We start from the raw sequence: 17023 nt of genomic DNA, 5'->3' as shown, positions 1-17023 counted from the left end.
CCAGGCCATCTAGCACAGCAATCCATCACTCTTCTTCTTGGTCGATTACCCCTTACACAGCTTGTGTTTGGGGTCCTGTTAAAAAATAGACAATGGTCCAACTGAACCCTAACCAGATAGGATGGCATGTTACTGCAGGATTCTGTGGTAGCCATGCAGGTTCTGCTGGTTGGTGTTGTTGGTGACATTGTCAACAGTGTCATCAGGATAGCACCATCACACCTCATCCTCCATGCTTCACGGTGGGAATCATGCACATAGACACGCTGGTCTAATGCCCATTCTTTGCTTTTCCTGGTCCAAACAAATTTATTCTGCTTGTTGCTTTTCCTCTTCTTAGCAGCTATTTGACCATAAAGGTCTAATTCGCACAGACTGTCTCCTTTGAACAGTTGATGTAGAGATTTGTCTGCTACTGGAACTCTGTGTGACATTCATCTGCCCTCTAAATTGAGGTGCTGTTAACTTGTGATTTCTGAAGCTGATGGCTCAGATGAATTTATCCTCAGTAGCAGAGGTGACTCTTGATCTTTCTCTCCTCATTCGTTAGTCTTTCATTTGTATGTGCATGTTAGATAGAAAACACTATCCAGTTTTAGTTCTCAGTTATCCGGAGCCTTGGATATCACTGATTATACCATCTGCATTGACCGATTATGGAATTGGATTGGTATCACTGGCATTGCTTTATTTTTTTTTATTGTTTTAATTTTCTAAATTTCTTTTAATATTATTTTCCAATAAACATTCCAGAATTCATTTTAGTAATTGCTTGTCCTTATTAGTGTCAGCCATATATTGAATCCCTTGGGTCCCAGTCTTTGGACGGATTCCATTTTCTTTCTTTATACTACTCGTGGGTCATATATTCGGTTTCAAAGACAATTTCTATCATTGGTATTCAGAAGACACAAAGCTGTATTTTTCAGTTAAGCCAAACAACCTCAACAACCTTGGTGGATGTTTCACTGCCATCAATAAGTAAGTGTCCTCAATTGTTTTTCCTTAATCCTGGCAAAACTGTGCTTCTTGCTTTTGGCATCAGTCCCATCACCAACATCAAATCATTTTCTAAGAACCTTAAAATTTAATTTTTGAGTCTCATTTAGTCTTTTTTAGGAAACCTCACTAAAACCAGAACTTCACTGGCACTCAATAATCTGGAACTGCTAAAACTACTTAAATTTTCTCCCATCTCATTTACTTTAAGTCACTTTTCTCATGGATTTGTAGGGTGTACCCTACATAAAGTCCCTTGAGGCAACTGTTGTTGTGATTTGGTGCTATATAAATAAAATTGAATTGAATTAAACAGATCTCTCAGTCCTCCTTATCCAGTCCTTAGTTCCAGCTAGACTGTTAACAAGAACTAGCAGGCGCTCCTTAAATTTGGAATAGCCTCCCTCAGCCTATCAGGCTGGCTGAATCTGTTTTAAAATACTGCTGAAAACTCAGTTGTATATGTTAGGTTTTAACAAGTATTTTTTGTACATTATCTCAATAGTTTATTTTTGTAAAGCTAATTCCCAAGTCATAGCAAATTTCCCACATGTGGGACTAATAAAGGTTATCTTATCTTATAGATAGCAGTTAAGAATGTGCTCACTCATTCAATGGAGGATGATTCAAAATGTAGTATGGCTGTTTCTGTAACTCTAAATAGTAAGAGCAAACACATAACTGTGGTTTTGCAATAAAAAGATGCAGAATGGTAATGATGGTTTTAACTTTCTGAGAGGAAACAGAAATTAACAGGGTGTGTTTGTAGAAGTGTGTTTCCACATTGCGTGACACGGCCACTCCATTACACCATCAGCTGATCCTGTACTTGATAAAGCTATTTTGAATTTCAAATGTGAAGGCAAATGCCAGTTCAAACTTCTCCCTTCCATCGCAGTCTAATTTGACTGTTGCCTCAGCAATCATGCTTTATGTAAAGTACAAAACAGAGACTTTTCTGAAGGTTTTCTGTGTTTAAAAAAAGTGTTTACATAATACACATTCACTCTGGACAGTTTTCTACCAAGGAAACTTTTAAATAATTTTTTAAAGGTATTCCTTCACCCTCCTTAATCCATATGCCTATATATATATATATATGCCTTAATGCATATGCCTCTTAATGTTTTCCTTTACAGTGTCACAGAACACAAACAAAGACTTATATGAAACTGCAAATCGCCCACTGCTGGTCATTTAAAATAAAGCAGGTGTAAGGCTTCACTTACCAAAGCTCGAAGCTACAACCATCTTTTATCTTGTCTGCACCATGAAATCAGTAGTGACAGTCACAGTGTAAAAGCAGTAAGCTATTGCCAGAGTTCAATGTTTACAACTGTCTCACATTAACTACTTCTGTAGGTTTGTAAAATCCTGTCTAGGCAATAAACTAACTGCATGTTTCGTTTTGATTTTCTCAATAATCCAGTGATACTGACCTCACTGGATTCTCACCTTTTGTTTTGAAGCTCTTAATGTTGTCTGCTTAAAAGAAAACATTGCACTGATGAAGCAGATACTAACTGATAGACTGCATTGTGTTGGTTGGTTGCAAAACTGGCTCTGTTTTCTAAAAGGCAATACCAGTGGACACACACATGCCTCGCTTTCATCTCAGATTTATCTGCTTTATCAGTCTAACCACTCCCCAGATATTTTGGTAGTGCCTGTGGGCAGTTATTGTTTTATTATTCTAGTTATTGGTTGCGACTATATAAATGTGGAGAGAGCCAGTACTTCAGTTTTATTGGTCACCAAGAGCTGAGACCTAAATAAGTAGTCAAAAACTCCTTTATGTGCTCTAATCAGCAGCTTGTCATGTGAAAATCCTGACCACTTTATTAGTTACACACTCTGTTTCTACCAATTGTTCATGCAAATACCTAATCAACCAATGAGTACTCAGTACATTTAAGCATGCAGACATGCTAAAGATGAACCATTAAACTTCAAAGTACCAGAATGGAGAAGAAAAGTTATGTAATTGACTTTGAATGTTGATGTCAGACGGGCTGATCTGAAGCTTGCTGCTGATCTACTGGAATTTTCCCACCCATGATCCCCTAGAGTTTACAGCGAATGGTCTTAAAAGGAGAAAATATTCAGTTAGCACACCAAGAACACACCAGGTTTCACCCCTGTCAGCTGAGAACAGAAAACTACAAACACATGTCCTGGTCTGATGAGTCTCTGATGATGATTTCTGCAGTGACATTCATCATCAGCAGGGTGCAAGATGCTAGCAGGCAAGGCATACATGGAACGCCATAACCAAGTGGCCGGCATAGTGTACAGGAACATCTGTGCCGAGTATAACCTGGAAGTCCCAAGGTCAAAATGGGAAATGCCCCGAAGGGTGGTGGAGAATGACCGAGCTAAGATCCTGCGGGACTTCCAGATACAGACGGACAAAATGGTGGTGGCTAACCAACCGGACATAGTGGTGGTAGACAAACAGAAGAAGACGGCCGTAGTGATCGATGTAGCGGTTCCGAATGACAGCAATATCAGGAAGAAGGAACACGAGAAGCTGGAGAAATACCAAGGGCTCAGAGAAGAGCTCGAGAGGATGTGGAGGGGGAAGGTAACGGTGGTCCCTGTGGTAATCGGAGCACTAGGTGCGGTGACTCCCAAGCTAGGCGAGTGGCTCCAGCAGATCCCGGGAATAACATCGGAGATCTCTGTCCAGAAGAGCGCAGTCCTGGGAACAGCTAAGATACTGCGCAGGACCCTCAAGCTCCCAGGCCTCTGGTAGAGGACCCGAGCTTGAAGGATAAACCGTCCGCAGGGCGTGCTGGGTGTTTGTTTTTTAGTTAAATATATATATATATATTAGGGGTGCAACAATACTCGTATCGATATTGAACTGTTCGATACAGTGCTTTCGGTTCGGTACGCATATGTATCGAACAATACAAAATTTTTAATTTATTTTATCAACTTTCCTTCTGACGGTGCTGTCTGTGTTGAGCGCTCAGTGGATCTGCGCTCGACAGTGCAGCCTAGGCGGAGTAGTCGAACACAGATTCACTGAGCGCAGGGCAAGCTAGCGAGACAGAAGTTAAGCTCTCCTTGCAACATGGCAAATTGAACCTCCTCCACCCTCATTCAGATCTGGCGTTTGGAACTATTTTGGTCTTCATGTGACGTATGACCCTGAAGGTAAGCGCGTCATGGACTAAAGTAAAACAGTATGTTGGATGTGCCAGCAATGCTCAATTACATGGGTGGGAACTAGCGTGTTAGCGCAGTTAGATCGTTAACGTGTTGGCCGTCCAGCCCCACGCACGGGGCAATCCGCGGTAGCTCCCACAGCACTAGTGGGAACACAACGAATATAAGACAACGAAGACAAGTGGAAGCAAACAAAAACAACAAGCACGCATGCTACAAACTTTACCCGAGTCATTTAGACAGCTGTTAGCACATGATTCTCCTTATGGGGACCTGATATGTTTAATATGCTGCTGAGAATATAGCCCAGAAGAAGCGTATAGTATAGCTTTTATTTTGGAAAGAGCCATTTCTCTGTAATAAACTCTCTTTTCCAAAGATGAGTGATTCCTCAATCAGATACAGGGCTCGCAACATTGCTAGCCCGACGTCCCGGGGCTAGCGAATTTTCCAGTCGGGCTACCAAAATCTATCTCTGCCCTGCCCGTCGGCTTATTGTAGGAAGGAAAAATATATGTCAATGCTTTTGCATTCTTTCGCAAATGTAGCTGGCTAATTATGTCATTGGCATCGGTGAGCCACTGTCAATATGTGACTTTTTTTTTTTTTTTTTGGCCTGTCCCATTTGGTTCTTTAGCCGTCAGAATTGTTGTCTGAAGACCAACAAGGATACCCAATGGATTTATTTTGCCAAATGGATCATCATGGCATTGCCGTATTGGTCCATTTGATCGACTTTTGTTTTTATTATTTATTTTATGTTATTTTCAGTTGTTACAGACGGGACAGACATGAGTGAGGGATAGGAAAGGGAGAAAGAAAGAGGAAGGAAAAGAAAAACAGAAGGGGAGAGGGACAGTGAGAAAGGGGGGAAAAAAATATCTCCTGGATCACCTGTTGAGAGAAAAAGAATAGAAAACAAGCAAAAAAAAACAAAGCAACATACTAAACACAACACCATCGCATTAATCTAGCTAAGTGTAAACAGCAGTAAATACTAAATATTGAATGTTGTTGTGCAGCACGCAGGACAGACAGCGCACAATGTGCTTTTAAGTAGCAGCCAAGAAAGGTGTGATTTAAGACTACGAACAGTGAACACCCGTGTGCACACCTGTGTGGGTCGGCGCGCTTGTGTTCAAATGGTTTCCCCATGTAATGGTCTGCAAGAGGATGTAGAGAGCCACAGTCCTGTCCCCCAGGGCATGAAGCAGGCATGGAGGAGATCCAGGCCTCAGACATCCAGAGGCCCCAGAGTGCAAGAGCCCAAGGAGGACCACCGGAGGGGCATCCGTGCCACCTTCATGGGAAGTGCTGAGGATCCCCAGACGAGGGGTCATCCAGTAGCCACCGGGCAGAAGCTAGAGGGGGCTGCACTGGTGTGCCCGCCGGCTCTGCCGGCAGCCAGCTGTGCCAGAGTGAACCGAGCCGCAGGCACAGAGGCTGGAGGCCCGAGGACCATCCGCGCCCCGGAAGAGGCCTGACCGAGCAGCAGGCGCCAGGCCCCGCCAAGTAGCCACCGGGAGTGAGCTGGTACATACCTGAGCGCCTAGCCCCGGACACGAAGAACCAACAATGCACCGACCCCTGAGGGCATCAGTCACCGGCAGGGAGTGTGGTGAGGGGAGATAGGCCTCCACACTTGGAGGGCCTGGGAGTTCCCAGAGAGGTGGAGTCTAAGACCCGACCTGACATATAGACACAGACAAACAGGCACACACAGACACAGACATGCATTCCCACCCTCATGCACACATATACAAACTCTCAGCACTCACCCAACGTAGGGATAGACATAAATGGACATGTACACACAATCACACTCCCCAAACATACTCTATACCCCGGGTCCAGGTATCCTCGCCCCCAGAGGGGGAAACGGCACCCAGACCCAAGAGATGTTACCCTTCCCTCCGGGGTGGAAGCAAGCAGACCGCCCCAGGCTCCACAGCAGCAGGGAGGCCAATCGGACAGCCAGCATCTCTTCCCAGCCCCCCCGCCCAGATGGCTAGTAGAGAACGGGGGTGTGTTAAGACCCCATACCTCCCTCCTCCCGCTCAAGTGTAGTGTTGCTGCGTGTTGCTCTAAAGTGTATTTAAAACAAGGGAGAGGATGGTGCTGCTGCCAGAGAGCAGCAGGTGTTATCACGGCCCCTCCCGAGAACCCTCAATGTCTACATGGATTTAAAATTGAGAGGTGGGCACCGGCGCCAGAGGTAGGTTTGAATACACAGACCGTCTACTGGACGCCGTTAACGTGTCCACCCTCAAGGCCCTATATATATATATATATGTGTGTGTGTGTGTTATGAGAGTGTAAGTAATGTGGATGTCTAAGTTGTGAAATAAAATTGAGGCACAGGTGGCCAGAAGAGGACAGGGGGGGGGGGGGGAATGTCTCCCCTGCACCCTGGTGACACTCCCGCACCCCAAGGCCCTACCTGTGTGGGTGGGTGTGGTGGAGCGGAAAGAGGGAGGTAGCCGGGGATGGGGAGGAAAAGAAGGGAGGGGAGGATGTCCCTCCCTAGGGCCAGCTCCCCCGCTGACCCCAGTAGGCACCCCCGTCCTCTGGTACCCACCAAGGCAAGGGAGCCCAGGCCCATCCAGACCGGGGCCTACGGCAGCAGCACTGCCAAGCCCCACAGGACCCGGGGCAGCCCACCCTACCCCACCGCAGAGGAAACTGTACCCACCCCAACATTCAATCATCTCTCAGACTACACAAGACAACAGACACCCAGGTTAAGTTTATTCTCCACCTCTCCTATGTCTCTCCCCCACCTACAGAGTCGACTCCTGCAAGGATGGAACAACCTCCCTGCCAGTTGAAGAGCCCCCCGGTTAGGCCGATGCACAAGAGGCCCCCTGCGCCAGGGCTGAGCCCCCGTGCACCCACCCGCCCACAGCCTCGGTGACACACCGACGAGGACCGAAGCCCCCAAGGCCCAGCCAGAGCCCCAGCACGGAGGCGAAGCACCCCCGAACCCCAAACCCCCACGCCCGCCCCGGATCCACTCAGGGGCAGCCAGGCCACCAGGCCAGTAACCTACGTCCGCCAGCACAGACCATCCTCCAGCCCCGCTGCACGCAGCCACGAGGAGAACAACCTCTAAGAGCGACCAGAGCCACTAACCAGGTTATGAACACAATCTCCGGGTTAAGCCTTCCAGGGATAACGTCTCTAGGAGTCCTCCAGGTGCCCTAAGCCCATCCCAACCTCCACATCAACCACAATAGCCAAGGTGGGACCAAACCACGACCCCCCACCCCTGCTAGGTGATGGAGCCGATCAAAGGAGCCCAGAGGGATTGATCTAATGTGGTGGCAGAGGCTATATTGAGACTAATGTGATCTATTAGATAGTTTCTATATTGGCTAGAATTAAGATTATTTTATTTTTCCAGTTCATGAGGACCGTTTTCTTGGCGATGCATAGGGCAATAAAAACCATGTGGACTGTATTAGTTTCTGTAGTGACATCATCCAAATTTCCCATAAATATTGAAATCGCGTTTGAATTTGCGCTTGTTTTTTGCTTTCACTTTGCAATCGCGCAAACTGTGTATAGAGAGCGACAGCACTGATTGGTGAGTGATGATAATTTGCGCACCAATTCCTCTGACATCGTCTTATCAATCGTTAGCTTACTATGCAAACATGACAAGTGAAATCTCCTGCAGCAAGCCTAAACATGTGAGAGGTTGATCGCGCAGAGAATCGCTGAGCGTTATGTGAGTGCGTGTGTAAAAGCAGCAGGACATATATTTTAGTTCTGCTGAGCCAAATAAGACAGGTCAGGGTGGAGAAGTGGCAGCCAAAGAAAAGCTTCTTGTTCGCAGTAGTGATGGACAGGCTGAAAGATGAAGTCAGGCAGGAAGCTCGGCGGCTATGTTTGCAGAGGACATTGTGATCTGTAGTTAGTTGAGGGAGATGTAAGAGAGCCTAGAGAGGTAGAGGTATGCTCTGAAGAGAAGAGGTGAAAGGCAGAATACATGTTTGAAGGAGAAGAAGATTGTTAGGACAGTGAAGATGTATTGAGTAGAGGTAGTGACAGTAAATCAGTTTAAATGTATGGAGCGAACCATTCAAAGCAAAGTTCAAAGAAAAGGTGAAGTGTCAGTATAGGCAGGGTGGAGTGAGTGTAGACATGTGTTAGGTAAGATTTGTGACAGGACAGCAGCTAAAGTGAATATTAAAGTTTACCATGAGGCATGCTGTGTGTATGTTTTGGAGATGTGAAACTGATAAAAAGACAGGAGGTGTCTTTTTGAGGTGGCAGAGCTGAGGATTTTAGGGATTGAAGATGAATAGGTCACAGGGACAGCTCAGGCTGGGAAGTCTAAGGGAAAAAGACAGGGAGAGGCAAGGCTGAGATTGCTTAAACAGAAGAGCAGAAAAGGTCCAAAAGAGGGATCTGAAATCTGAAAACACCCTACGAAATGTGTTCATTAATAATACTTGTTTTAGTCTTTTCTATAACCACCTGAATACAGTAAAATATTCATCAAAATTACATGTTTGAACAGATTTGGTATTTATAAGAATATGCTATTACAAAAACACCTCTGTGACCATGTTTATTTTGTTTTATTTTAAGTAATGCACTGTGAAGCAGAACTCTAAATATTTAGTATCACAATTAGCAGCTAAACTTCATAAAATATATTGCAAGCATATGGCTAAAGTACAAAAAAGTGCACCAGTGCTTAGTTTGATTGATTTTTATCCTGTTTGTCTCTGGTGTGTGTGAATCCTGTTTCCTCTGCAGGGTTCATGGTGTCTGTCATTATTTACATTCTCCTCAGTGTGTGTATGATGGTCCTGTCAGGGTTGAGTTTCAGTGTTTTTAAGGCATGCATTTTTCACAGTGGTAGGAAATACTCAAGCTTTTGGTAATTAAGTTTCAAGTGTAGCCACATTTACCCATGATGCAATTCTTTGGCTCGTGCTCCTCAGCTTTATATGAGCATATAGAAAGTGTGCAGTTATATTAAGAAGAAAATAACAAGAAAATAGCAGTAATACTACTACTACTACTACTACTACTAATAATAATAATAATAATAAAACAAAAAAATTCTGAAGTATTAAATATTTCTAGAATTTAAAAATGTATCAATATGTTGTGCTCTTGTAGCTGCATAATTTTTATTATTGTAGAAATGACTATAGATAACCTTTATTTGAACCCAAATCTGTCTGTAAATGAACTCTAATTTGTGTCTAAACTACACAATATACAAGTGTGCATGCTCCTCATGAGCATCTGCCCCACAGGACGTGGAGGATGTCTGTGGAATTATTTATGTTCTCTGTGAGATGTACATGCCATACCTAGCAAGGTGTGCCTAAAAGATTCATTTTGACTTATAAATAAACTATGAAATCCCATGAAGTGCAGAAAACTTCATTAGAATTTGCTTTTTTAAATTTTTTTACTCTGAGGTTTACTTGACACTCAAGAAGCAAAACACAAAGAAGAGACTGCAAATTTTACATGAGCACAAGTTTCCATCAAATTTGAAATTCAAATTATTTGTATTTTACTAAGAAATGTGGGACTGATTTGCCTAACTTATCGTGACCTGACTCTCCTCTGTTCTCCATTTTGAGTCCCTGACTAGTTGTAGTCATAATGTTTATTTGACTTAAGTTCATTTAATGGCAAAAGCAGAATAAACACTTGTGTTTTATATTCAACTTTATTTCTATACAACAGTGTTCTCTTTAGTTTTTGATGCACTTTAATCCTTCCTGTTTAAATGTTGAGGAAATGATGAGCAAAATAAAATCTTAAATATAACAACACCCAACTTGAGGACAGACTGCATTCCCAAACTACACCCTCCACTTTGACCCTTTAACTGAGTTGCCCTGTGTGTTTAACAAACTGCTGACTGTTTAAAACATATCAGCATATTATCAAGATCTGCTGTAAGATTTTGACATCATGACTGCAGCATTTATTTAGATGACTATGTGACACTCGTGACCTTTCATGATGCTCCAGTGTCTCCTCAGCTCCGATTATTGAACTTTTTTGTAGAAAAAACTAAATATTTGATCTTGATTCTGTGTTGAATTTGACCCTCGTGTGGCTGCATTTTGTGACTGAATTATGGGAAAACCGCAGACTGACATGGGAGAGCATCTGGGAACACTTCACCTTGCTAACAGACTATTGTTTGCCCAATGAACTGAATGAATGAACTCAAATAAAAGCAGGCAAGGACCACGTGACATGTTTTGTTTGCTAAATAAATTTCCACCCTAAGCTGTAAAAACAATATTATACCAGCGTCAATACCTATGCTATGAAGGACAACCCACCTTTGACATATGACATTACACATGCTGTTGAGCTTCCACCTTTGCAGCTGGAGCCCCTCTGCAGTTTATCCTTCTGACAGATTAGCACACCCTCACATCCCACTAGGTCTTCTACTCAATTTGTTCTAAAGTCAAATTACAAACACAACAGTGGCCTACTGACGTTAGCACAACTAACAAAGTGTATATTTCTTGATTTTCCTATCTTTTCCTTAAAGGATATCCCAAGTTTTAAAACACACAGGACACTAAGAACGGCCTTTTTACTACAAGTCAAAGTCAAGCATGTTACTTCTTAATAAACCAAGGCAATACAACACGGAGCATGGACTGTCAGCTGTAAACCTCTGTTGTACTTATTTCGGATTGTTTTTGATAATTAAATTATCAGAATAAATTAAAAAAATTAAAAGTATTAACAGAAATTAACAGAAATAATAAACAGATCAAGTTCTCTTTTTTCCCTGACAGAGCAGTACTTTCAAACACATTACAGTCAGTTAAGGGAAAACTTTTTTCTTGAAATTGTGGCAGGGGTGTGGTCTCTGGCCTGCTGTAGTGGAGAGGTGGTGCAGGGAGCTCATGGGGTGGTGATGGGATGGCAGAGGAGACAGGTGTTTATGTTCAATTCAATTTTATTTATACAGCACCAAATCACAACAGTGTAAGGTAGACCTTACAATAATACATACAGACAAAAATCCAACAATCATATGGCCCACTATGAGCAAGCACTTTGGCGACAGTGGGAAGGAAAAACCTCCGGCAGAACCAGGCTCAGGGAGGGGCGGCCATCTGCCGCAACCGGTTGGGGTGAGAGAAGGAAGACAGGATAGAAGACATGCTGAGGAAGAGAGACAGAGATTAATAACAAGTATGATTCAATGCAGAGAAGTCTATTAACACATAGTGAGTGAGAAAGGTGACTGGAAAGGAAAAACTCAATGCATCATGGGAATCCCCCAGCAGCCTACAACTATTCCAGCATAAGTAACTAACTAAGCGTCACTCTGAGACAGGATATTCCTCATTTTAGAGATATTGTGCAAATGGAAGAAAGCAGATCTACATATTTGTTTAATATATGTATTGAAAGACATATCCTGGTCAAAAATGATTACTGTGTTACTGGAGACATAAAAATACTGTAAAAGTACTTCATACTGTAACATAAAAATGCTACAGCATGAAGAGAAAATGGATGCTGCAGAATGTAATATGCCAAACTGATTTTAAAGTGTAAAGTGGTGATAAAGATGGTAGACATTTACTCTGTTCAGGAATGAACTCAGGTGGTGACCTTTAACACCACCTATCATTCACCGACAGTGCAGTCTTGAGATCCCTACCCGGGTGTTTCAACCTCCACTCACCCCTTGCCTCATGTGACTTCAACAACTCAGTCGGGTGGGGCAATATCTTACTAACATTTTACATCTTGGTCCCAGTGACTTTTTCCACTCCTTGGTTCATGTGACAACTCTCATTATCAAAAGTGGGCCAGCGACCCTCAGGACCACCTCCAAGAGGAAAGTCTCCAATATGTTTTTTTTTTTTTTTTTTGTAAATCATCTGTATTTTTCTACCAATTACTCTAAAACCGAAGACGCCTTTTGGATAACAGTTTTCATTAAAAACGCAAAAGTAGTGCAGCGTTCGTCATTTTGATCTCTCAAGGATATATTAAAAAACATGTGCTCATTTTATTTCACAAACTAAGTTAGAGTTCTCTTACTTCTACAAAGATTGTTCTAGAGGTCATCACTCTCACTCATGTCTGGGCCCTGTAATGGGCAAAGACATTAAAGAACATTTGCAGAGTGGCCCTGGCAGAGCGACATGGTAGATTCAGCTCTGATCTCTTGTGGGAAAATGTTCCAAGCATCTTGCCCGGGATGATGATTTATCCAGTCAGGCTGAAGAGGGGGGTTGTTCAAAGCCATTAAGCTGCTCAGCCAGCGGCACTTCGAGACGAAACTTTTCATGCTGTCATCACGAGTTTCACCTTCCTGTCCGTGGAACCCCTGCCATTGAGAATTTATTTAAGTTTACATGACTACAAACAAAATTTATTCAAAAAAGCAGCTGTTGTGTTTAAACACACAGTTTAATATCTTGCAATTGGTTGCCTGTGCCACAAATGCACAGTGTGGTGTATTTACAATGTGTGTAATGTTGTGTCTGTAATTCCAACAAACCTGAGCAGCAGTGTCTTTGAAACTGTAGTAAACAGCAAGCTGAAGGTTCTGAATGGTTAACTTTGTTAATTCATGAACCTGAAACAAATAATGAAACCTGTCATTGATCTTTATCACAGAAGCTTTAGTGATCATGTTTAACACATCCAAAACACATCAGTACCTTCGGAGATGCTGGAGTGTTGTCCGCATTTAGGTTAAATTCTGACTCTATCCGTTTCTTCCTGTTGTGTATTTCCTCTGCCCCATTTTGAAAGGTCTGCTATAATTATCAGGGTGAATGCAAATATTTTTTTATAACAATAAAGCTCATACTACACTCAAATCTCACCTCTTCAGACTATATAATGTACCTGAATCCCAGCTTTGATTTCCTCTGGGTTGCTGTGAGCTGCCTGCAGAAAACCCTTGTTTTTAGCCCAGTCCTTCCACAGCTCTTTATACATCTCTTTCAGTCTGGTTTCATTCACTGGGTTGTTCATGTTTTCAGAGTTCCCCGTCTTTAGCGGAAGATCAATGTCTCCTGCCACTCTGGTAATAATAATAGATAATGTTGAAAGAAAAAAAAAATATGGTGATGTCTGGAGCATTGTACACAGCACTGTTAAATCAATGTTTCTGTACAGTACCTGTCTTTGAATGATCTCAATTCTTCTTCAGTTTCTTTATGTGCAGATCTGTGGAATAGTGTTTGGTAAAAATATTTGATTTGTTTCTGTGCTCCACAGCTCCACAATGTTTTGTTTTGCAAGTGGTTTCAATTTCCTTTATCATCTGAAAAATTGTGAATTAATAATTTGTCATGACCTTTGGAGTCTTTAGTTGCAAAAGAAGCTATTTTAAATAAAACAAATTGGAATAAATCCACCAAACTAACTGTTTGGATATTCAGAGTTCACAAGCATACAGCCACACCAACAGAGGAGTTCCTTAAAGATGAAAACTGGGGAAAATCAAATTTAAAGGCAGCAAGCGGTCATATATGTAAGGGATTTTAATAAAAAAGTTAACACATGAATACCTTGACATAAATGCCATCGCTATGTCTGACAAATTGCCGTGCTCTAACATTAAGGTATAAATACTTGTGTAATTTCTGCAAAATGTAAACAGATAATACCTTGAGAAAGTCTGCTGTCTTCACTTTTATTACATGTCAGTTGCTTAATTATATATATATTTTTAATCTTGAGCACAAGGTAGAAAAGGGGAAAAATGTATCTCTGTGCCAAATATTATGAAGGTCACTGTGATTGAGGAAACACATCCTTCTATTAATAAAATAATAAATAAAATGATAAAAGTTGGCTGTCACCACAGCCTGGATGTGGATTTGAAACATTTTTACGTCTTTCTTTTTGTATTGAAATGTGTTTACCTTTCTTGTTGGAGTTTCTCTTTATAAAACTCTTCCATCGGAGCCAAACTGTTAAAACATAAAAAAAAAAAAAGGTTATTCTTGTAGAGGTTCACTTTCAATTTTCATTCCCCTTTTTATTTTATTATGTTTTTAAAAGCAGATCTCTTAGTAAAATAGCAGTATATATAAAAAAAAAAATCATTCAAAAAGTTTATGGATAAAATTTCAAGTTTAAAATGAACTAATATTAGAACCAGAACCAGAATGATCTGAATAATCATGAACATGTATGTTGAGAGACAGTGAATATAAATACTTTTTATTGGTTGTCTATAAATATTGCAGAAATATAATTACCCTGCATTTTGGAGGCTCACTTTGCTAAATGCTTCCATTTCACCCAAACTATTTAAAAACATAAACAGATTAATCTGTTAAAACACAAGAGATCACAAATTCATTATTAAACACAAATTTCATGTACAATATCAGATAAATAATTTTTTAAAATTAGATTAAACATATAGAAACCAAATCTAACTGTTTAAATGCTACATTTGTCTTTCTTTATAAAGTAAATCTGTTTTGTTTGTTTTCGTAAACCACTGTTACTAAGCTGCATTGCAAAGTTGGTGATCAATCATACCCCTCTGCAATAGAATGCAAAAGTTTTATTTTTTTTTTTTAAAAAAAATAATACTTTAAGCGTAATAATACTTTAATGTAAGTGTAATTATCCAAGTTTAGACAACATACTTTGGTGTTTCGCCAGATTACGCCAACAGTACCTCTCTTTGACTGGATTCAGTTCCCCCTCTTGACGTTTCACCACAGACCTGTGAGAGAAATACAGTATACAGCATGTAAAACAAAGGTCTTGGTGAACAGATTAAAAAAATGAAATAAAAAGAAGAAATGAGAAACTTGAGGCATTTATGAAAGATGAGAAAATAAATGTTTACTTTGCATCTTGAAGTTTTTTTTCCATGTCAGCCAAACTGTTTAAAAACATCATAGAGAGATTATTCACAATACACAATATATTCAGTCAGCTCCATGATTAGAAATAAATCTGTATCTACAGTTATGTATACAAGTCCACCACCTGATTCAGCGTGTAGAACATCCTTTAGCAGCAGTAACCTGCAGAGGTGGTTTCCTGTGTGACTTTATCAGCCAGAAGTCTTGTGCTTTGTTCACCTGCAGCTTTGCAAACCTACACTCTAAAAACTAAAACTGGCATTTACTTAAAATTTTTGAGGCAACACTTTTACACTTAAAAATATTGAGTAGATTGGAAACCAGTCAAATCTGTTCAATATACTTGATCAATTAAATAACTAAAGCTTAAACATATTAAGTTGAAATGAATAATTGTAGTTGTTAAACAAAAAAAAATGAGTAAATAACACTGACATGCTTGGTCAATGTAACTGAAATATAGATGGTCAGTTAATCCAAAATTTTGTTCCATTTACTTAATATTGTAAACTGAACATAATCAAAATTGTACTTTATATTAAATATGGTAAATGGCCTGTATTTGTATAGCACTTTACTTAGTTCCTAAGGAGTCCAAAGCGCTTTACACATTCAGTCATTCACCCATTATTTTATTTCACTGGTAGTCTAAATCTAAAAAAACAAACTAATATGTAGCTGTGTCATTCATAATACATGTACGAAAAATGACCACATGTTAACATTTTTCCAAATGAAAATTACATTTTCATAAACATGGAAATAACTCGAAATAAACAAGCACTAAAAAGACAAGAGCCTTTTCCCTTTTAGCTCAAAGCCTTACATACTTGAAGGATAAATGGCAAACCAGGAGAGCAAACACAAAAGCTCAGAGTATTTAAAAAACAAAATGAACAAAACAATGAAAAGGCTCGTGGTACTCAGTTACTCTACATTATTGTGTTTTCCGTACACTTTTCAGTTGTAGTTGCTGACAATAAATAATATTGATTTGAATAATTAATGATTTTAGTACAAGATACTGATGAGTATACCTATTTCTCAAATATTTAGATTCAATTTTAAACAAAAAGTAGCATTAAGTACATGCAAATAAGGTATTCTGTGGACCACATACTGAATTTTTTGTCTGAGATAAATGTAAATAAATACCTTAATATAACACAAACACAAACTTTAACATTTTAGACATTTATTTCAACTTATCAAACTCAAATAATTACTAAAAGGATATTCAGAGATTTTATCACGATCATCTAACTTATATTTATAGTGATATTTACTAAGCCTCTGAATTACTTTTTAGAGCATTTTGCTATATTCTTTTAGATAGAAGAGGATTTCTCTTATGACCCTTTCAAACACCCATCCTTGTTTAGTCGTTTTCTAATTGTAATGTCATAAATGTTTAACATTTAACTTGATCACGGTAGAGTTCCTGGGTTTGTTGCACAACCTTATAGGTTCTATAGGAAGATTGTCGTGTGGGTTACAGAAACCAAAATTTCAAGACCAACAAACTGCTAAAACCTCCCTTATTGAGGTTAGAGAATTTTGTGTCTTTTGTGAATGCTCACACTTGCTGATGATCGATAATACAGGTCTGCAACCAAAAAACTGCATAGAATTTTTTTGACCGTTTCTTATAGATATTTACTCACTGCAACCGGGAAAATAATTTTTAAAATTTCATCTCATCAGGTTCTCTTGCAAAACTCATGTGTTTTAGTTTAATTAAGCATATAATCAAGCATACCACTCTGCAAAAGACTGCAAGATTTCACAGTTTAAAATAATACTTTAACAATGTAAGTGTTTAGACAGCAGACTTTGATGTTTCACCAGATTATGCCAACAGTACCTCTCTTTGACTGAATTCAGTTCCTCCTCTTGACGTTTCACCACAGACCTGTGAGATAAATATACAGCATGTAAAACAAAAGTCTCAGTGAACAGATTAAAAAGGGATGACATAAAAA

The 17023-nt window shown here is 40.2% G+C and overlaps 1 protein-coding gene and 1 long non-coding RNA gene across 2 annotated transcripts; both read right to left on the bottom strand.

The window, feature by feature from the left end:
* Positions 1–12168: 12168 nt before the first annotated feature.
* On the bottom strand, positions 12169–14146 carry LOC146521428 (uncharacterized). The gene is made up of 6 exons (XM_085155248.1): positions 14079–14146; positions 13330–13377; positions 13054–13231; positions 12864–12962; positions 12701–12778; positions 12169–12526 (listed from the first exon to the last, which is right to left on the bottom strand). Exons 1-6 carry the CDS (start codon positions 14114–14116, stop codon positions 12305–12307), a joined length of 663 nt encoding a protein of 220 aa, XP_085011374.1. The 5' UTR covers positions 14117–14146; the 3' UTR covers positions 12169–12304.
* A 182-nt stretch (positions 14147–14328) lies between these two features.
* Positions 14329–16080, bottom strand: LOC146521427 (uncharacterized). Its single transcript, XR_014873430.1, has 3 exons — positions 15023–16080; positions 14849–14896; positions 14329–14465 (listed from the first exon to the last, which is right to left on the bottom strand). It is a non-coding gene; the product is annotated as an uncharacterized LOC146521427 (long non-coding RNA).
* Between the last annotated feature and the right edge of the window lie 943 nt (positions 16081–17023).

The sequence above is a fragment of the Neolamprologus multifasciatus genome, chromosome 3 (genome assembly GCF_963576455.1).
Source record: "Neolamprologus multifasciatus chromosome 3, fNeoMul1.2, whole genome shotgun sequence".
Classification (NCBI taxonomy): Eukaryota; Metazoa; Chordata; class Actinopteri; order Cichliformes; family Cichlidae; genus Neolamprologus; species Neolamprologus multifasciatus.
The sequence above is the reverse complement of the archived record's forward strand: the minus strand, read 5'-3'. Positions and strand labels throughout refer to the sequence as shown.